At 41.3% G+C, this 22,726-nt stretch overlaps 2 protein-coding genes across 8 annotated transcripts in view; one reads left to right on the top strand and one right to left on the bottom strand.

Annotated features, from left to right (window-relative positions):
• trpm6 (transient receptor potential cation channel, subfamily M, member 6) overlaps window positions 1-1,583 on the top strand; it is a 20,438-nt gene extending 18,855 nt beyond the window's left edge. For all 6 annotated transcript variants that reach the window (XM_063897240.1, XM_063897241.1, XM_063897243.1 and 3 more), the window contains one exon: window positions 127-1,583. In XM_063897240.1, the coding sequence (XP_063753310.1) occupies window positions 127-221 (95 nt within the window). In that variant the 3' untranslated portion in view covers window positions 222-1,583. The remainder of the gene's footprint in view (window positions 1-126) is intronic.
• Window positions 723-22,726, bottom strand: rorb (RAR-related orphan receptor B). 2 transcript variants are annotated; one of them, XM_063897244.1, is made up of 10 exons: window positions 22,404-22,726; window positions 8,479-8,564; window positions 8,228-8,369; window positions 7,346-7,777; window positions 6,733-6,854; window positions 6,331-6,463; window positions 6,100-6,207; window positions 5,827-5,937; window positions 5,442-5,554; window positions 723-5,341 (listed from the first exon to the last, which is right to left on the bottom strand). In XM_063897244.1, the coding sequence occupies exons 1-10, from the start codon at window positions 22,465-22,467 to the stop codon at window positions 5,174-5,176; spliced, it is 1,479 nt and encodes a 492-aa protein (XP_063753314.1). In that variant the 5' UTR covers window positions 22,468-22,726; the 3' UTR covers window positions 723-5,173. The 2 variants fall into 2 exon arrangements, with proteins under 2 accessions (XP_063753314.1, XP_063753315.1); XM_063897245.1 differs by lacking the exon at window positions 22,404-22,726 and adding an exon at window positions 9,132-9,321.

Raw genomic sequence — 22,726 nt, 5'->3', positions numbered from 1 at the left:
AAATCAAACCAAATTATTCATGCTGGATGCGTGGACTTCCTCCCAGGCCTGTCATTATTCTCTTTCTTGTGGTAATGACTGTGTTAGTGCAGCGACATGTTGCTAACTGATGTTTCTGTTGTTCAGATTTAAGGAAGTGTTTGGACGGCCGCAAGAACAGCAGCGAGGCTGAGCCGACGCCGCGGAGGGAAGAGCAAGAGGACGATGAAACCAGGATGTAACCTTTGAACCAGGAAGTATGGAGAAAAAGACACTTGCACTTTTACCATCACATGTACCGCGACATGTCTGCCTGAACACACGCCTCTGTGAGGTCGCGTAATGTGTGTCCCGAGCCCTCATCTCTTTGCTGCAAAAACAGCGAGAGCCAAGAGGGATCATGAGCAGTCTGTAACTGGCTCTAGAGATTAAATTAAATTAGGATCTAATACATTATTTAAATATATTAGGTAAAAACTGTCACGAGGACTCATGGCAGTTGTGTTTATAAAAGTGTTGTATATCATTCAGCTGTATTAAATCAATCATAATACAGTTTTAACATGTTTTACAAAAGTCTAAATCACTATTTTTGTACTTTGTCTATAAATATTTCTATATTGATACAGTTAGTATAATAGCTTATACACTAATACATGATTAATTAATTTCCGAGGATAAAATTGTTCCATGTTTTGTTAATATAATTGTGTGAGACAGAAAAACAAGGCAGAAATGCACCCATAAAATTCTTTTATTTTTTTTTTCTTCCCACAACAAAATGTCTACAAAAGCGATAAAATATAGTATTTAACAAAAATCACTTCAGACCTTCACATTGTATATACATGTCAAAGGAGGACTCAGTAAGGGCCCTGCATGACTCTGAACTTCAACCCACGTTGATCCATCAAATGTGGGTGTTTGTGGCTCTTCTCAATGCAAATGCGCACACACACGCACACACACACACACACACACACACACACACACACACACACACACACACACACACACACACACACACACACACACACACACACCCAGGCAATCTCTTTCATTCTCATGTGAAAATAAAAAAATCTACAGTAGAGGATTAAAATCAGAGTCAGAGTTCAGAGTCCAGCAGAGATCCCTCTCACCAAACGAAAAAAAACATAAATGTAAAAACTGTCAGTGTAATCAAATACACATTTTCATCTAGTTCCCCTTTTTTGATTGGTTTCTCAAGTAAACTCACACAGTAAAGCATCTACGCCCCACTCTGCCAGTCCTTCCTCTCCTCACTAGCTATGGCACTTTGAAACAAAAAAAAAGTTGCATTTTATTGTTTTTTATTGTCTTGTTTTGTTAGTCCTGTGTAAAAGAGGTTCTGTAGCCTGAGCACCTTTTAGGTTTCGGTTACAGATTGCTACATTTTGTTTTATTTGCTCTTACTGGGACACAAAGACATTCTAAACAATAAATTAACAATTTTTCAACACTACTCCAATTGCACGCATGGGTAATGTAAGGAGAAAGTTTACAAAGCATTGGTAGAGCAATCGTCTCATTCTCTCTGTCTCTGTCACACACACACACACACACACACACACACACACACACACACACACACACACACACACACACAAAGGGAGGAGGAGGCTTGGGGTGGAGTGTATTTATTAAGTGTAGGAAATGCATTTCAAACCAGGTGTATTAAAAATGTCTGCGCAATTTGTCGGAGCCGTCACTTAAAACGACGACTTGTTTTATTGTGCGATTTGCAATGTCATTCTGAGTTGATGGAGTGGTAAAGGCGCGTGATGCGTTCAGCCCCTCACACTGAACAGGCTACTCCATAACATTCAGAATAGATTACCCGTCCCCACCCACATACAGTAGTTCCCTCCCGCCGCAGGTTAAGGGTTTCTGATCCGGTTCAAAAAGGCCAGTTCAGAAAGGGCCATTCACTGGTTAACTCACACATTCAGAGGTTGAGAAAAAAAAACAACATTTGAAATCGAAACAACAAAGTTTAAATTGGTCGTGTATAAATAGGAGCATTTCATTTAGAAAAAAATCTTCCAGCTTGTGAAAGGAATTTGCTTTGAACTGACTGAATTTGCCCTGCGCCCACCTTTCCGAAAACCCCCTCCCAAGGAACTAACAATATCATGAGAAGAGAAAACACAAATAAGCCCCAAATGTTTCATTGCAGTGAAACGTCATGCAAATAGAACAGAACAACAATAGGCTAATAGTAATAGAAGAATAGTAGTCATAATAAGAACAATGATAATAGTAAATAGTAATAAAATAAAAAATAATCTTACAATGCAAACATGACAGTAGTAAATGCCTCCAGTTCTTATTGCTACAGTTTCTTACTTACAGTGTTGCGTTGCCACTCTTTCTTGCCAGCACTTCCCCTCTCATAACCCTATCCCACCCCTCTGATTCACAGTCTTAACAAGGGAAAATAAAAGCATCATACACAATAAACTTCATCATCAGAGTTGGAATTCACTGTCCCCGGGGGTGTTGTGATGGCGCTTGATTCACAGCTTACCAGTGGACTTCCCTCAATGTCCCAAAAGCAGCAAAATAAGCAGTAAACATTATCTTTTGTTATTCTTCGTGTGCTACGTAACAATGCTTGTCATATAGTCTGGGCTCTAAAGAGATTTGGACAGTGAATTCATGCTCTATACACACATACACACAGACACACACTTATCAAAGCCTTGTCTGGGCAGATTCCTTTGCCAGCATACTTTGGCAGAGTATGCCATTTCTTTTCCTAAAAACATTTATTTTATAATTACATTTTTTTTTGTAAATTTGCAAAAATATTAAACCCTCTTTTAATGCAAAGTCAGAAAAAGAGCTGCTCCCTGAGAGATGCTGTAGTGCATCGAGCCTTAATGAGCAAGTGATTGTCTTAAGAGTCACTGGCCTCTGATCTGGGGTCGGGTCAGGGGTCGGAGGAAGGATGTCCACATCGTTATGTTGACTATGTGGAGATTAAAGGATGCACACGGTAATGTTAATGAAAGGATAATTAGTCTGATTGTGTCCATGCTTAGAGCACATTGAGGATTTGGCCACTGTTTATTTGCAACTACAGACAAATCATATCTCCACTTTTAGTGCACGGACAACAATAGATCATTGTCCACTAATCATTATTATTGAAGTTAAGTTAAAAATCTAAGTGCTGTCTTAGAATTAGAAAATCCTCTTTGCAAAATTATCATTATGTCAAACAAGTAAATTGATAACAGTCTGTAAAAGCACAATCAGCTGATTAATGCTGTGCACTTATTTTTTAACGGGTCACTTATTTTGGTGAATAGCTATTTTTAAGTGGAGATTGTAATAGGGGATTTTCCGTAGCGCATCAAAGATCTGTATACAAAAGTAAGCGTATAGAGAAATGCAAAAAGACAGTGATTTATACCCAGATTTTACACAGTGGCCAAATCACATTCAACCTAACATTAGTATAGAAAAACCTGTAAGTGCTAATAATTATGAAATGACTAAATGAAAAGCAGAACAAGTGATTGTCTTTCACATCCGTCTGTGTAACTGGTCAATGTAATATTGCAGCATTTAAAGTGTTAAAGATCATCGGAGGCTAATCTTCATAACTTCACAAGTTTCTTTTTTCAGTGCTCTGCGTTGTGTACTAACCCCAGATCCTGTTACGTCACGTTAAAAACACTGCAGATGCTGCGGTGAAATGAGTAACATCAATAGAGATGATTGTTAGACATAATAAATGATCAAATATAGTGCAATCTATTTAAAACTGCTATCCTGTTTTGAACAGCTGGACATAGGAAGAGAAGGAAAAGGAAAGATCGGAAAGGCAGTGGAAAGTTATTATTGCTCTTTAGAGAAAAAAGGGTCCTTCATATTCTCAGCCCGGAGTGATTGACATCCACGGACTGATTTGTGCAAATAGTGATGGGAGGGCATACAGCACTCATACAGGTTGTTTTTTTTCACATTGGAAAGTTGAATTCAAGCTTGTCTTTAGTGTTTTTGGTGGAACTTTTATCCACTTCTTCATTGTGATTTCTAGACTATTCTGTCGGCTGAAATCTCATGTCAAGGATGCAATACATAAGAAATAAGGGGCAGGGTGAAGGGAATTTGGGAAGGGGTGGGGTTGATTGTGAGGTCCTAGTTTCTGATTGTTTTTTTCTGTTTGATTGTTCGAAAGCAGTCCATCTTTTATTGGACTTTATTATTGCAGCGAGAAGAAAATGATTGATAGGATGGCAGAACTGCCAGATTATTTTTTCTTGCAAAATAGAATATTTATGTATATATCTTCACCTTGAAAAGTAATAGGCATTATTTTCTTTTTAAATCCTTCATATGCTCTCTTTATATTTCTATAAGTTCTCATCAGAAGGATGCAGTACCTTCTTTACATATGAACAAAATCCAGACAAGGCTTCTATATATCAACAAAACCCGAATCGTCTCCCGGTTTTACTCAATATTCTTTTACATGTCTCAACTTTACAAATTCTGTACACAAGAAACTATCAAATAAAATAAAAACACATAGACAAGGTATAGTCAGCCACAGTGGGCTGCTGTATAGTTAAATTAGGACTAACTTATTTTAACAGAACAAGAAGTAATACTGGAATCCGCTCTGCACTAGAAGAATATCTACAATAGCTTCTCTAAATCCACAGTTCCCTCCCCCGTCCAGCGTCACAATTTCTTCACTCGAAAATAAAAGAACAAACCAATAGGATTTTGTTCAAAGGTAAAACAAATTAACTTACCTATTTTTTTAAAAAGATTGACAGCTTAACATTGTTCCTAGATGTTTTAAAGTCTGTACATTTCTGGTCAGTCAGTTCAGTTCAGTTCAGGAGACGGGAGCAAGCCCCACTTAAATTGTGGCTCGGGCGCGTTTCATTTATATATACATTCTTCAGACTGTATCGGTGAACAGAATGGAATAAGTGCTGGACATTCCTAGTATTGTTGGCGGTAACTGTGAGTTCCTGGCAGATGGCTCCTCACCCCCTTGCTCATAATGAAGCTCGGGGAGCTCAGGAATATGTGATTGCCACGATGAGGACATAGTCGACATGGCTGCTGTCGTCTCGTCAGACGTGGCTGTCTTTTCATTTTCTTGGTCCTCCGCTGATGCCGTTTGTTGCGTTGGGACCACAGGCAGTCACTTGGGTATGGCCATGACCCCAGAGTTGGGGTCAGGGTTGAACAGTTCTTTGTAGAGCGGAGGGAAGAGGACGTTGACTGTTTCTGGGTGGAGCTGCTGGAAGGCCTGGAGCTCCTCGGTGTGGAGCGTGCACAGGGCTGACAACGTTGGAATTCGGCTGATCAGCTGAAAGACAATAGAGAGAAGGTCAAGGACAACAACGCTTAGGCCAACTGCAAACAGGGACAATGTCAGAAGCATTCTTGTAGTCTTTTGGATGTCCTACCTTTGCCAGTGCATCTTCGTCCATGTGGTTCTTCTGCATAATGTGCTGCAGAGCAAAGTAGATCTTCTCCTGGAGCTTCTGGACTTTCCGAGGCTCCATTAACCAAGGCCGATCTGAGTATGAAAAAGGAAAGAAGTGTTTAATTTTTATAATTCTTCATTTTTTGAGTAGACATGTGTTATTGGATAGCTTTTCATAAAGTTGATACGGCTCAGAAGCTGCTGTACAAAAATAGTAGAACTACTTGGACTTAAATACTTGTGATTATGCTATTATACAATGACTAATGCTTTGCACAATACCAAGTCCCTCGCTCCACTGCAGGCATTGAGGTTCAGAAATGTTGCTTTCTGTATTATAGTAATATTAGGGAATGTGAACTGACCTGTGGAAATGAGTACAGCTGCCGAGAACAGAGCGATCTCCTCCTCTGTCAGCTGCAGTGAACACAAACTCTTGGCAAAGTCAAACACGGCACTCACTAAGTCATCGCAACCTTAGAGGGAAACACAGAGAAGAGGACAGAGAAGGGCAGACAAAAAAAGAGATTTTCATTACTCTTATTCCGGTCATGTATGTCCTGCAAAGCAAAAATAACTCTGAGGGTAGAGGATTTTTTTTCATTTAATTTCTATTTGCATAGGTAATAATATCTTACCTAGAGCTTTGAACATCTGCATGCCGCCGTACTTCCCTTCAAAGAGCACAGTGTTGTTGAGAGGGTTGAATGCCCTGCACATCCGCACCAAAACTACCTCCAAACAACCTGGAAGAACAACAGAGATAATGTGAAGCTGATATAATGACAAAATGGCACATGAAATAAATAGTCTGCCTTTAACATGACAATATCCCTGACCCGTTATCGTCAGTCAACATCTTAACTCACCAGACTTGAGCAGGAGGATCTGGTCGTTCTGGCACAGCTCCATGAACCCTGAGATGCGCTTTGCAAACTCCACCACGTACTGTATGGCATGGGTGATCTGGATGGCACACTGCTGCCACAGCACGTCCCGGGGCTAGAAACCAACACACCCCAGTTAAAATGACCTGTTCTGTACTTATGTAGTTTTATTCATGCCAGTAAATGAACATGTCCCTCTTCTCTCACACACTTATTTTACATTAAATGCTGCTATGACAGCTATTACCAGAAGTGTTTAATGTACAAAAACTCTAAAAGGAATAGGAAAATGTCTTGATGTTAAGAAGATATTTACATGGTGCATTGTAAAGAACAACTCTGGGCACATTCTGTACATGGAGATGTGATCACATCAAAGCTCACCTTGCTCTGGTACATTTTGACTTCTTCGTAGGAGTGCGTCTGCCAGGCTAGCTGCTGCAGCTCCTCCGTTGTGTACTGACACGTCTCCAGGTGAGACTTGATGATATTCTGAGCAATACGGTCTGGAAGAGAGGATTGTTTGTTAATTCATTTATTCATGTACTGTTTTACATTTTATACAGTGGTTTAAAGCATGGATTGGGCAAGCTAAAAAAAAGAAAGAAGCTACAATTTAAAGTGTATTTTGGTACTGGTAGTCTCTTAATATCAATAAAAATATATGCTATACTGTCTTTCCCAATCACGATAAAAAAAATGACATTGTGCTGCCCTAATAATAAATAAGATCCATTCCCCATGTGTTGAAAGCTTAGAGGAAGATAAATAAAAATCCAAATGTACATCTTAATTTAACATTGGATATGAGTTAACCCTAAACCTTTACTCAAGAACCCAACGAGTTCTTTATACATTAATATGACACAGCTGCTTAAGCCTGTGTGATCTCTTCTGTCCTCAGATAAGCACTCTAATTCAGGCTCTCTACCGGACCAGTTTGTGTGTTTTCTTTGTAGATTGGAAGATAAAGAAGCAGAATATAGTGCATATTTACCCAGCTCTCCCATGCTGACATTGTTGGGTCCCAGCTGGCTGTCCTGGTAGCCTCCATAGCTGAACAGGTTGGGCACCGGCGTCAGGTCATACACCGGCTCCTGCTTAATGTGCTTCATACCCGACATGTCCAGACCTGACTGATCCGGGGACGGCTGGGTGGAATCCATCCCATAGTATCCCCCTGGGACTACGGCTCCGTTAACATGGCCACCCTTGGGCAGCTCAATGACATGACCATTGGCATAGGTGCCTCCAATCTCATGGTTAAGGGTGGACAGTCCGTTGGTTAGGCTGGATGAGTAAACTCGTGCGAGGGCTTCTGCCTCGCCTGTCTGCTGCTGCCGCTGCTCCGCAATTCGCGCCTGGTGCTTCTGCACCTCTGCATATAGGCTGTCACGCTGCTTCTTGGACATGCGGCCAAACTTTACCGCTGTACGGGGGGGAAAACGAGAAGGGAGAGAATGTAACAACAACAAAAAATTGTCACAACTTTTCAGCTTGTTCATATTTAAGATTTATTGCTCCTTATTATTAGGAACCAATGTTTGATTGTGCAGAGGTTCTGTCTGAAGCTAAATTATTTTTTACATGTTAAGTTATGGAATATCATGTTTTGTATGCTTATTGGAAGGCTAATTTATGTGTAACGGAGAATGTATCATTGTATACTTATCGTTTCAGACATTTCATTCATCATAAAAAGTAATCACTGAGTAAATGATGTCTCCAAAGCAGCATCTCAGTGGCTTAAAGCTTCTGCCGCCTTAGCTGCTACAAACTGCATTCTAAGTTTGCATAAGGTCTGCAGTGTATACACTCGTGCATCGCATATGATAAGTCAATAATCATTAGATATAGAAACTGATGTACTAGGCCTCACCATCTCTGGACATTCCTAGGGCGAGACATTTCTGCAGGCGACAGTGTTGGCAGCGGTTGCGGTTTGTTCTGTCGATGAGGCAGTTCCTCTGGCGGGGGCAGGAGTAGGCAGCATTGTTCTGCTGACTCCTTCTGAAGAAACCCTGGTCACATGTCAACAGAGAGTATAAGTAAAGACGTACAGGTACCCTTAAAAGACAGAATGTGCATGAGTATGAAACAGGCTTTGATGAAAAGGTGTATTTGTCTCACCTTACATCCCTCACACGTAATGACTCCGTAGTGGATACCTGATGATTTGTCTCCGCAGATTTTGCAAGGTATGACCTCGATTTGGGCTGCAAGTAAAGAGAGGGTACACAAAAAATGTGCGTTACAAAACACAGTTTGTACAAGCCAAAGACTTTTTCGATTCCCAGTCTCGAGAGTGACACCTGATTCTGTCCCCTCTCAGGGTGTTGCACCTCAGCTGGTGGTCTAATTTGAGGCTAAGAAACAGAGCATAACCTAGTTGGCTGGAGGACTTGATTGAGGTTAGGATGTGTCTGTGTACACCATGTGTGTGACTTTAACTTCACAAGGGCACAATGACATCTGGACAATCTGTATGTCCTTGTACAAGTTTTTTTACTATAATGACAAGGACATAGAGGACTGCACACACACATAAATGACATTGTAGCATTAATTCTGTGTGCCGCTTGCTTTGAAGGAGAAACTCTTGCACGTAAGAAAGGTTGCCCATAATGAAAAAAACAGTTACATCACTGAAGGACCATACTTGCTCTTCAAATCACTTTTTCTCTCTCTCCCTTTACACACACACACACACACACATACTATTGCTTTGTTATGTTCAGCTTCTTATTAATTTACGTCTCTATCTGTGGCAAGATTGTACTCACTGTGTATTGGCAGCTCCATATACAGTCACAACCAAAGGCACAGACTATGAACAACAGAAGTATTTCAACGTAACACGCATATACATCTATCACTAGTGCCTTTGCACTTATTATCCATGACAAATGTAGAGAGAGAGCCGCAGTTCCTTAACAGATATGAGATGGATGTAGCAGTAGCACACCCATAAAGAGATTAGACAGCCAATCTAATCCTAAATTATTTTCCGACAAGCTTGTTCCCTCCTCTGATGACCACGGGCTTAGCCATAGCTAAAATAGCCATTGACATGTAATCTCCTTGCGTGGTCCCACCTGAAGGAAATTCTCCAAGTTCTATGAATGTTCTAAGCGGAACAGGAAATACACATTTTGCAGTATTATATTTATAATTGTGCCTGAATGGTTCCCCTTAAGAACAATACAATAATTGCAAGGTGGAGTTGGTCTTTCTAGTGTATTTCGAGTTTGCGTGCCTGTCTGATTTTGTCTTGAGTCTGTGTGTGTGTGTGTGTGTGTGTGTGTGTGTGTGTGTGTGTGTGTGTGTGTGTGTGTACTGCACAGGTGTACAGTCTGGGGAGAAATGACTGTATGGTATATATAATTGGATAATCCCAAATGAGGATCAATGGAAACAGTGTAAGCGACTGAGCAAGACGAGTCACTGTTGTCCATACACTATATATCTACATCTCAGCCTTGAATAATTCACAATCGTAAGTATTATTAAATCTCTCCGTTAATACTCACACACTAAATAACTGTTAACCAAATGCCAGCTGATTCATATGATAGTTGATTAGTACTTTATATTTAGTTGGCAGTGAAAATATTGGATAACACGTGTTAAGAAAGGGAAGGTATTTTAAGATTTTAAAGGGATATAAAAAATGCAATAATGAATGAGTTTGTCCTTTCATTCATTAATTAACTTGATTATCTATGCCCTAGTGGCCTTTGGGAAACATTACATGGTCTTACACTGACCCCTAATCCGACCTGACTCTGGACTATGAACTGACTTTCATGTCTTTTGTATCATTCTTTGTTAAAGTTATCTTTATAGTTGCAATTCAGAAGTGGGTAGGCCATTTATTTGTCTCTTGTGAAACTTAATTCACACAATGTACCTTAACAATAGATCATTGTTTCCCTTCGGAACAGAATGTCTGGGAATCAGTGAACTCTGACCGTGTGCTTAAAGCAGCGTAACTCATGCAGTGAGTTCTGGTGCGGCTCAAGACGTGACCCATTTCCACCAATCTCGGCCAACTGGCTCCAAACTGGGTCAGAGCAGAGCGGAGCACTGGACTGGGACGACACACAGACTACACATACACAGAGCTGTCAATGATCGGGGCCTGAAACGCACTATTTATAGTCTGTAAAACAGGCCAGTTGCACCCAGGACTTGGCTGTTATCAACAGACCATATGAGCAATAAACAGATAGCGATGCATCAGCTGGCTTCTTTTCACCTTCCTTCTGACGTACTTTATAACTGAACTCTTTGCGGTTGAATCACATACTTTTGGACAGAGGCCTCTCTAAGGATTTAGACAAGCTTAATGTGTTCAGCCCACACCTTACTGCTGCTGCTATGTGGATATACATACTTATTATTTTTGTTGATTTCTTAAAAAAAAAAAAGCTCTTTACATTTCCACCTTAGAGAAGTGTGTATACTGTTTGTCTCCAGTGATTACATTATACCTCCACTGTATTTGTTTTTTACCCCATTGGAGAATGTACTCCTCTTTGTATCATATAAATTATGCCCAGAGGAGCATGGGTGTGTGGGCAAGAGCATTGTTTTTTAGTACGTGTTTCAGAGAGGGTTTGAGTGAGCGTTTCACTTGTAAAAAAGACAGAGGGGAAGATAAAGTATGCGCATGTGTCTACGTGTGTTCGACAAAGTGTTTGCATATGTGTTTGTGTGTGTGGGTGTGTGCATTGTTGAGTGTATGTTGTGCTCATTGCCAGCGGGGTCTGTCAGGTAGGATATAAGGAGACGGTCATGACAGCATTGCTGTTGCCAGGGTGACCACCCACTCGCTGCAGTCGTCTGGCTGTCACGGCGATGATGTGCTAAGCTGTCACAGTCTTAAAGGAAGTGATGTCATCGGTGTGTGCAGCCAACTTGGTGTATCATCATCTCTGTTCGTGCGGTCGCCCTCTCCCAGCAGCGGAGGCTTTGTGAATTGTTTACTAAAGGAAAGGACTCCCACTTCCTCATCCCGTCAACAATACATGTTTGCCGCCTGGTTACACTTCATATGCAATGATGGATTATGGAAGAATTAAGATGTTTTATCCGTTGGGTTTTTCAAGGACGCCGTGTCGTTATTGTTTGAAAACTTAGGATGTATGATAATGTTTTTTTGGGATATTTTTTTGTACATCACAGAAGGAAAGTTACCTCTTCGAAGCTGTAGTTAAAGTAAATTCTTGGAACTCAAGAGAACAATGCAGCTCTCCTAACCCCTCTAGAAAGGCATCCATTTCTAGACAAAACATTTGTGGGGAATAAAGCCACTCGTTACGGTTTTTCTTAGCTACATGTCTTTCACTAAAGTGGGTGGGTCTTCTTTCCATTCTGAGTTGACCCAGGCCGAGCTTAATGACTGACAGCGTCCTCAGCCATTGGGAGCGCGTGTCTGTGTTATCCTGAGGTTATTATGTAAGAGCGGGACTGCAACGCTGGCGATTCCTCAGCTAAGTGGAGGATCAGGCCCGCACAATCTCTTGTGGGGAAAAAAGAAGGAGAGAACCAGCTAGGGAGGAATTTCAAAAAGATAGTTGTTGTGGTGTGTATCACACTACAGTGAGAATTTGCACACGTGTGTGGCTGATTGTGGCCATGAGGGCTGTATTGCGCTGGCACGTGTGTTATGATAATTGATTTTTAATGAAGTGAGGATCTCCTGTGTATTTCCTGGGCTGGCCCTCTCTCTCTAAATAGAGTCCTAATTATCTAGATTGCACGGCAGAAAAAAAGGCAGCAGCCTAGCACCAATATGTTAACGATACTTCATCTAAAACACAAGTAACTCTCACAGTACCGTTAAGGGTTACGCACACATATCCATGTTAAAGGGCATCTCTACATGTCTAGGGAATTCATGCCACTAGGTGCTGCTATACATTTTTTGCTTGTGTGTGTGTGTTTGAAGAAGGGCAGACTGTGGATGTTTCATTCATTCAGCCTGAGGGTGGGTCTACAACAGAAACATACCCACTGCAACTCACACACAATATCATGCAGCATAACCCGCAGTTATTCACTGGAGGTTGATGCTGTAGCATGGCAGTTTATGGAACAGTTGAAACCACTTTCTACTGTAACTTTTGCCAATGTGAGGCACTTAAGAACTGCAAACCCAACTCCCACTGCAGTCCCAGGGGTGGGGATGAATGTGGGTAGTGTCTCCACTTTATTAAATATATGCATAGCTTCTTGCCAGCTAACTGGGAAAATGAAGGATATGAGCACTTTACCCCCCACCACTCCTTGTTAAATCTGAACGACTCCAGCGCTGGTGTTAGATGTCTATATACTGTGTATTACGCTATCACTGTTCACCATCAATTCCACTTTTTTCTGTGTTCCTCCTAACTGTAAGTGGCTGTGTGACTGGGAAATCATTTCAGTTTCAGTATTTCATGATCTATTTCCATCTCTCAGCGTAACTCGTCTTCCTTGGTTCATAGAACTTAGAGTGGAACAAGCGTTGTTTTCCATTGCAGATGATGAATAACACTGAGCAAACTTCTGTTAGCGTGAGTGGATTAACACACACACATCTCCCCTGTGTCTCCTGTCATGTTTCCACATCATACTGTCCCATTAAAATCAATGAGACAATGCCACTGCATATGGTTTCAAACGGACTTACACTATGTGCTGTCACACTTTCTCTCTTTCCTGTCTGTTTTTACTGTCTGAAACATGAAAAAATATATTGAATAGTGATGGTCTCTCTGCTCTCAAAAATATATAAAATAAAGTGCATTTTGATCACTTTTATTATCTTTCATACTGAGCTGTCCTCTTTACTTCTTGTTGTGACACCAGCATCGAGTTTTAGCCACACTTGTCTGTTTCAGAGCCTTGGTGGCCACTACAGCTATGGCGACATGCAATTTAACAACACTACTGCCATTATTTATAAAAGAATGAGATATTTTTTTCTGAAACCTTAAGACTAACACACAAAAAGTCAATTGTCGATGACATGAAAGCAATTTGTAGATTAATTGGTAATGGAAATAACCATTAGTTTTGTCTTGTATAAGAAACAGTGAACTCAAATCTAGCGATTATCAACCCCTTAACATTTGGAACCATATCGCTGAAATACTACCACGACCTGTCCCCGTTCATATAGGAGGAAACAGTCCAGTAATGATTCTGCTTTTGTTTGTACAGTCTGCTCTTCTATGTGTGTTATATTAATAATCATAATGCCAAGCAGTGGGCCCACCTCCCCCATCCCCATCCCTCGCCGCAAAGCATGTCTTTGTCCACTCTGTAATAAAGACAGTCACACTGTTGCTGCATGAGCATACATGCTTCCACCCCCAACCTCGCTATTCCCATCAGTCCATCATCATCGACCCCCCTTGTGCACTTTGCCAACGCACACACACATATGTACAAAACAGTCAGAGAAACAGTCTCTCTCGCCCTCCCCCCTTTGCTGTATGTCAGAGGGCATGAGTCTGTCCAGCTTGCCATGCGGCCCCAAAGCACTCTGGGTAATTGCTCAGATAGCAGGTCTGGGATCAGCTGCGGTTTGCTCATAGAATATTGTGCAGCGGCGTGATTGGACGCCACGGAGAGGGAACAGAAGGGGGCCACTGGCTCTCATCCAGTGCATCGATTCACATGCACATGCAAATGCACATGCACAGGCACAGGCACACACACACACACACACACACACACACACACAGCTTGACAGCACGCATTACTGAAAACTGCTTTTGAAAAAGCAGACTTTACAGTATGATTTTTATGCTTGTCCCCCATCCCCCAACCACACACACACACACACACACACACACACACACACACACACACACACACACACACACACACACACACACACACACACACACCTCCCACCCAGGGCAGCATGTGTCCTCAGATGGATAAGAGGAGATGGAGGCGTGGGAAAAAATCCACAGGGTAAACCCAACCCCTGTACACATATACACACACACACATACACACAAACAGTCTGCCCATCTGCCTTTTCAGATCTGCCTCTCATGGTCACTGTAAACACACACATACATGCGGGCGTACGCTTACTCTACAACCCCCTGGGTGACCTGTAGGACCCTGACGGCCTTTGACCTTTCCTTAAGGACTGAACGAGCGCATTAGAGTGAAGAAATGAGTCCAAGTGTGAGAGGTCTGCATCTGGTCATTACCGTCCTGAAATCAGCCATGAGAATGCACACACACTGAGGCGCGTACGTGTATTGAAACAAAAAGAGTTCTGTAAGCTCTCTTATATTACTCCTCTCTCACAACCTCACGATTACAGACGTGTGCACACTGAGCTGTTAAAGCACAGAGTTTATCAATCGTGGTGTTTATAATTTGTTGGGATGCACAGTAGAATATGTTCTAACACACATTGACTGATATCCTTTTTTATTTCTGATGTGAGAAAATAACATTTTGTTGCATTGGCCATGTCTTCACCCTCCACGTAACCTCACGCTCCTCCTTCCATGGTGTTTCTCTTGAGCCTAATTGTAGATGACAGTGTGTGTGTGTGTGTGTGTTTGTTTCTTTGAGGGGGAAGGGAGAGGAAAGGTGGCTATAACAGTGTAGAGGGAAAGAGAGGGCCATCGCAGAGACAGAAAATTGCTTTCAGTTCTTACATAAGGTGAGAAATGTGCCCTGGGTGTCGCATCCTCTAAAGTGGGTGGTCAGTCAAATAAACCAGGAAGATCAACATGAGTGAGAGTTAAATGGACTTTAAAGCTCTAATATAGAGAGCAGCACTTAGAGAATAGACTATAATGAATCCACTGAGTGTAGGATGGAAACTGTGTGTGTGTGTGTGTGTGTGTGTGTGTGTGTGTGTGTGTGTGTGTGTGTGTGTGTGTGTGTGTGTGTGTGTGTGTGTGTGTGTGTGTGTGTGTGTGTGTGTGTGTGTGTGTGTGTGTGAGAATGCATCAACAACCATTTTTTTTATTGGATGTTGTTTTCATTTATTTATTCATGTATTGACTTGTGTGCACATGCAGCAAAAGGGAAGTTGTAGGCAGTGGTAAAAAGTAAGTAAGTTTCTAAAGTACTGTACTTAAATTTCATTTTCTGTTTCTTAATTCTTTTACCCCACTACACAGGGGATCAAATGTATTTGTAGCTACTTAGATAATTTAGATTTTACCAAAATCTGGTGAATTGTTATGGACTAATCTACCCCAAAGTAAATAAAGAAGTAAAAATTTGCTCCAACTTGACCAAAAGTCTCTACGTTTCAATGCATCAATAATAATTGTCTTATATATGATACATATAATATTATACATCCCTTAAAAGAGGAGTAATGAGTATTTTACTTTTGATATGCTCTGGACATTGTTATTATATTTTTTATACTTACCGTTTCTTTTTGCTTGTTTTCTTTGTAGGTTCCAACTAAAAAACTACTTTCTCCTTTCACTATTTTGAAAAGCATGCAACCCTATTTAAAACTGTGTAATGCGGTCAAAGAACACTTTTGATCACGTTTTTTTACACAGTGGTATTAGTACTATTTAAGTGAAGACTCTTGCCCCACTAGTTGTAGTTTTATCTATTCCTCTGAGTGAATCCTTGATTGAATTTGATCATATGAATAAGTTACCATTTGAGTTGATGCATGTGTGTTTCAGTGCGTCTATTTGAGCGATTGTGTGAGCACGCATGTGTGTGAGTCAATGTGTGTGTCCTCTCCCAGGGATGGCTGCTAATAGCTCGCCTCGGGCAACAATTTAACTCAGCCTAACAAGGTTCTCCTCAAAGTGGCCCCAGGGGCATCTCTCACAGAGGCAAATTGATCACAAAGACTATCACGCAGCTCGGCTCGGCTCGGCTTGGCCCGGCCTGCTCTGCTCTTCACCTGCCATCCCTCTGTCTCTCTTTCTCTCTCTGTCTCTCTCTCTCTCCCTCCCCCCTTTCTCTCTAGTGGAATGATTTAACAGAATGCGTTATGCACATTAAATTTGAGTTGGGAGAGCAGAGGCATCAGAAGTCTTGGTTTTGTAATTGCATTCTCTTTGTGAATGACATGAGACCTCACATTAACAGCCACCGCTAAGGACACACACACACACACACACACACACACACACACACACACACACACACACACACACACACACACACACACACACACACACACACACACACACACACACACACACACACACACACACACACACACACACACACAGGTTAAAAGAGGTATCCCAGGATTTGGACACGGTGAGAGAAAAAGAGAGAGGGAGGGATGTGGAGAGAAAGAAAGACAGACCTAATAAGAGTCTCTTCAATGAGATTACAAGCACTAAAACAGGTTAATCTTCGTCATTAAGAAAAGATGCCGCACTAGGCTTAGTCATATTATAGGCTTATTGGTGCGAGTGCGTACTATGCACCTGCCAACACTGCACACCTTCACACAGTATAGGCATTTAGTGAAATGTGAGAAAAACTCTGCAAAAGTAAACACAGTAATAACAAAATAGTATTAACGAGTGATCCATTTTAATCTGTTCTTAAAGAAAAACAAGCTTTTTTTAAATGTTCTTTTAGCCTCACACATACAGGGTTATTTAAGCTACAAAGGAGCATTTGATGTATAAGTACCTGTGTAAAGTACAGATTGGAATGCTAGCCCCACACAAACCTGCAGTATATGGACTAATCTGCTTTGAGTGTTAGCTAAACTCTAATAGGTGGTTTGCGAGTGTGGACTTTGGACAGCACTGCCGTTATTCATTGCTAAGGGCAGCTATGTCCAAGTGTAATTTGAGGACGGGATAGTCTATCGTGTGTGTGTGTGTGTGTGTGTGTGTGCATGAAGTAAACACAATCTACTGTTTTATCCACCCTCTAGCCTGTTATCCCTTACTTCGAACACACTTGCTCAAGCACACACACACACACACACACACACTCACACACACGATTATATAACTCCTGAATCTCTCTTCTTACTGGCTCTCTTTTTTCTTATCTCATTCACTCATTTACTCACATTCTCCCTTCTCTACTTTCTCTTTATCTCATGCATTTAAATACTCTTTTTTTTACTTCATAGATTCTTAAATAATTCACAATCTTTTTAAAGTAAATGAAGTAAAAAGTCCATAGAAAGAAATAGTCTCATTCACAAAGAGACAGAAACCTTTTCCCATTATAATCTTTTGGCTTCAGATATGATTTTAATTCTGTACTTCGGCATTAATCCAGCAGTAGATTTTATACATGGGTTTTGCAGCTTGAGTTTAGAAGTGCAGGTGAACATGGTCTCTGACTTTGGACTATCAAACATTGCACTCTACATGAAACATGTATTGCAGGACATGAAAATGAAATTCCTTCTACATTTTTCTCAAAAGGATCCTTTTTTTTCTACTAAAGACACCTATCTAATAAAATATATGGTCTATCTGTTCATACATTTCTGCTCTTAACAAGCGCCACCACCCTCTTTCCCCCAGTTATTACTTCAATGCAAATCGAAGGAAACTGTGAATATTGAATATTAACTGTGTCTCCATTGAGACGCGCTTGGCTTCATGGATGAGTAAAACTGACAAAACAGAAGGAGCTGTCAGAGGACTGTATGACTTCAAGGCAGATTTAGAGTTTAGCAGTGGTTCAGGCTGAAATCCCTCCTGGCTAAGATAAAGTGGAGACACACACCGAAGCGTGCCGCGTAGCCCACGCTTTGTGTGTATAAAGATTTTAAAAAAGAGGGATAAAGGGAGAAAGAATTGACTGAGGAGAAAAACAGTTCGCTTAAACTCCTCCAGACAGACACAGAGGGATAAAACCAACATGGAGCGCACGCTGAGCACATGCTAAACAAACACGGGCTATGATAGCGGCTCAGTGGGACTACAGGAGTGCCATGCAGGCCACACACACACACACACACACACACACACACACACACACACACACACACACACACACACACACACACACACACACACACACACACACACACACACGCACACGCCAAGGGGAGATGCTTTTGGAGGATTGCATGGAATAAAACAGTCATGCAGACAGGCTAGGTAAGGAGGAAACTGTGTATCTGAAGACAGTTGGTCCTGAATGTAATTGTGTGTGTGTGTGTGTGTGTGTGTGTGTGTGTGTGTGTGTGTGTGTGTGTGTGTGTGTGTGTGTGTGTGTGTGTGTGTGTTTTGCAACAGCACTGTGGCGGTACGTCAGTCAGTCAGTGGGGCTGTGTGGAGGGATTAACAGTGTGGCCTGCATGGGCTTGGGGTAATCTCTCCTCTCTTCTTATGTAACGCTGGGCCATTAGTCAGCACTAACGTACAATCAACAACACAATCAACAACACAATCAACAACACAATCAACAACACAATCAACAACACAATCAACAACAACAGGCTCGACAACAGACCGCACAGTTTCATGAGGACACCACCAGCCTCAGATTTACTCCGGACAGGTGCCCACTATGGTGCATAATAAGTGATTTCAAAGCAACAATAGAAAAGTGATTTTATACTACTACAAATTTATTTTTGCTATGTTGTCATTCACAATGAGTTTAAATATAACCTCCACTTATGGAAGTTGATAACAATTACAATAATAATCACTTATGTCTGCTAACAACCTTATTATATGGTTACAAACCACTTATTAAATGCTTGTAAATGCTGAATAAAGGGGATAAAGTAAACTGATAACTATATCATATAAACACATTGACACAATTCATAGATATTAATAAACCAAGTAAACGTTACAACTAAAAAAAATACTGAAAACAAATGATGGAATAACCTAATAATTTGTGCTGAATCTCAAAGCTACAGATTTTTAGTTTGACATAGATTTAACTTAACAGACTGCTTCCGTTGGCTTTGACCAAGCATTGATCCTGGGATGCTTTAGTATCGGACAAAAATCAATGCTCACGCAAGCCTCTAAAGCAAAGCAGGATGGGACTAATTCTATTGGCATGAGGCCGTCATGCGTAGTATTGCAGCTGTGTGTATGTGTGTGTGTGTGTGTGTGTGGGTGTGTGAATATTTTTAGTGCTTTCTGCATTTTTGTTAGAGATCGTGCCATTTTGCTAGGTCCTATAAAAGATGTAAATGGAGGTTTCCTTTGCTGTAGACTTTAATATGTTTCTTTTGAGACTGTCATCACCTTACTGTTTTTCTGCTCTCTCACACTTTCCGTCATCCTATCTTTTCACATGGTGAAGGAGCATGGAAATGTGTGATTGACACATATCGCTAACACAGGAGATCAAATGGCACTGTTGACCCCTCCTCCCCTGTTGCTCCCTCCATCGCTGAACTCTTTGACCTGGCTGACCCGCTGCATCTATATGCTGTAGGAGCGCTTAGGCTTATACCAGTATTACAAAGAACACACAGACCCAGGCTAACAGGGACGAATAAGGAGCACTGCGAAACTAGGAAGCAATTGACATGCAGATGACGCGTCTACAATGTCAATTTATGTTTGTAGGGTTGTGCAAATTCTTATAGAGCGTAATATGTATCCAAGTTTGTAAATGCATTTGGTTGTTTCAGTAGAAGCATTGTGCTTTCATCGATTATAACTGAATGAAACATTAGGTTAGAGAAAGTTGATGATTTTGTGGCAAATGTACTGCTAAAAATATGGCGAGTCTAACATTTAAATGCAAATATAAACAGAAAACATCAATCGAAATCTAAATAGATTAAAACATAATTTTGTTCAGGGTTGTTTATATAGGGCTACAGCTTGAATATAGAACCAAAACTTTTTTCCACTCAGATATAATGGCAGTGTTACTGATATCACTTCATCAACTTCTTTGTTAGGTTTTAACTGAACACAGTTCACAGCACAGCATCATTTTGCCATTGAAAATACAAATAATTATCCTATTTAGAAAAACCTCCACAACATTGAGCCATATTGAACAAACCCCACAATACTTCATTTTGTGAGATGACAAAAGGCCCTGATGATATTTATCTGTTATTTCTCTCTTGCTTTTCCCCCGTCAGGCGTTGGGGTGACATCATCTTTGGTCAGGGCTTCAGGAGTTGTGGCTATTGTTAAATGATAATTATCACGGCTCATGAGGGGCCTCTATTTTTTATAACCTTGTGGATGTGAGCGCATTTCTGTGTAAGGGCAGCCAGTTTCCACACACACACACACGCACGCACGCACACACACACACACACACACACACACACACACACACACACACACACACACACACACACACACACACACACACACACACACACACACACACACACAGGTTGAGAGTGGGGGCCGCACGGCCCACACTGATTTAATTCTATCTGACAAAACCCTTTGGGGCGTGCAGAGGGAGAGAGGAAGATGGAGAGAGAGAGGGAGAGAGGGAGAGAGAGACATGTAGAAAGAGGGGTGAGAGAGACGCTTCAGGGGCCTCCATTGCCAACCACGGCTATAAAGTGAAAGCAGGAGATTTCGGTATACCCCCCAAAGCCTCGCTTGCACGAGAGTGGTCGCGAGGCCCATTAAAATGTGGATAAAATACAAGGTGCACGACAGAGGAGTTCACGGGATGAGAGAAAGAGAGAGAGTGGGGGGTGTTTGGCCTTCTCATGTTTTGTCTGGCCTGAGGTTTGATGGCCTGAAGCTGAGGCAGCAGAAAGCTTTAAGTGACATTCAAACACAAAAAGCATCGGTATAGACAGATAGATAGATAGATAGATAGATAGATAGATAGATAGATAGATAGATAGATAGATAGATGTCTGACTTTATTTCAAGCAAAAACTAAATAAAAAACAAGTTTAACCCATTAAATAGTTTTAAATCAATCTTGTTTATCATTATAATGAAGTCATTTATAATTTTGATAATAATAATGATGGCCAATCCTTTATCCTTAGATATTATCACTTTAGAACATCTGACTCCAACATAACCCAGGGAAAAAATTCAGTAAAAGAAGCATGTGTGTTTTAATTTCAAGCAGATGCTAACTTTACTTGAGTTTGACATTATATTTCCCTTCAAATTATAGTGCTGAGCTTTTAAATTGTATGCTACATTTATGAGAACAATTGATGTCCCTCATTTCCCTATTACTGTCACAACACTCCTAATTAGTTTAATTGCTCTAAAGTATGAAGAGGTTATTCCAGTCAGAAACAGATTGACTTGTAAATGAAGAGTGTTGCGACTCTGCGTCAGCCATAATTACCCAACATTGGAACAGTAAATAAAAACAGATCAGCTGATAATAATAGGGTTAAGTATTCGAATGGGACTTGAACTACCAATTAAGTAAATTGATTGATTTAGGAGAAACGAATCATCGCATCTTCCTGAGTTAAGGGAATTTAACTGCAAGGGAAGAGTTAGTGAAAGTGGGAAGAGCGGTATTAACCCGTGTGTGTGTCTGTGTGTGTGTGTGTGTGTGCGCGCGCGCGCGCGTTCAGGACGACATTGACGTTGAATTTCAACATCCCCTGTCCCGTGCAGAAATGTGTTAGTGGAGCGCTAGAAAAGTAAAGTTTATCCCCAGAATATAACGAAATAAAGTTGGGTTTTTCTCTGCACATCCTCTGATCTAATCTGGTGGCAGCCTGTCCGCAGATTCCGTTGGTTTGGAGCTCAAATGATTAAAGCTTTAATCAAACATCATGCGCCACTTTTAATTTGCAACCACAGATTTCCATGGATTTGCGCATGAATTTGCAAAACTGAAAGGCTATTCCTCGCACACAGACACACGCTCAAACTCACTGAGAACGAGAGATCCAATAAATAAACTTTAAGGCGTGCAAGGTGCTGAGATATTCAGCCCCACACGTTTCCTCCGCTCGGCTGTAAAAAAGCGACAAATCAGCTTCGCAGCTGAAAACTCCCGTAAACTTTCAAGGCCAAAGGTGGGATAAAGCCTGCCGTGTAACGTGTGGATATGCATGTGTGTTTAGCCGGATGACGCTCTGGGGAAAGTGCGGCGGTGTTTGAGCAGTGTGATGGTCTTACCTCGCATGGTGTTGGATTTGCTGGAGCTGGTGCTGAGGCTCGCTTCCCAAATCAGGACAGTCATGAAGAAACAAACATAAACACTTAAAAAATAATAGGGTAGGGGAGTATGCGGGGGGGGAGATCCTCGGTTAAAAATAACAACAACAACGGAAAGATTGTTGGTGATCTGCGTCGATGTCCACGGGCTGCCCTGAGTGGAGGAGTCTCTGCGCTAAAAGCATCCCAGACTGGGGCGCAGGGAGGCGGGCTGAAGTCGGACGGTGAGTCGTTCGTTGAGCTGTGGTCGTGCGGTCGCTTTTCTCATGACATCTACGCTCTCA

This window comes from Eleginops maclovinus, chromosome 12, assembly GCF_036324505.1.
Source record: "Eleginops maclovinus isolate JMC-PN-2008 ecotype Puerto Natales chromosome 12, JC_Emac_rtc_rv5, whole genome shotgun sequence".
Lineage (NCBI taxonomy): Eukaryota > Metazoa > Chordata > Actinopteri > Perciformes > Eleginopidae > Eleginops > Eleginops maclovinus.
The sequence above is the reverse complement of the archived record's forward strand: the minus strand, read 5'-3'. Positions and strand labels throughout refer to the sequence as shown.

Coding starts and splice junctions, on each gene's coding strand:
- rorb (XM_063897244.1), bottom strand. CDS start 22,467: ATGACTGTCCTGATTTGGGAAGCGAGCCTCAGCACCAGCTCCAGCAAA. Junction 6,464..6,732: donor TCAAAATGTACCAGAGCAAG/GTGAGCTTTGAT, acceptor GTTGGTTTCTAG/CCCCGGGACGTGCTGTGGCA. Junction 5,555..5,826: donor AGCTGTACTCATTTCCACAG/GTCAGTTCACAT, acceptor TTTCATACTCAG/ATCGGCCTTGGTTAATGGAG.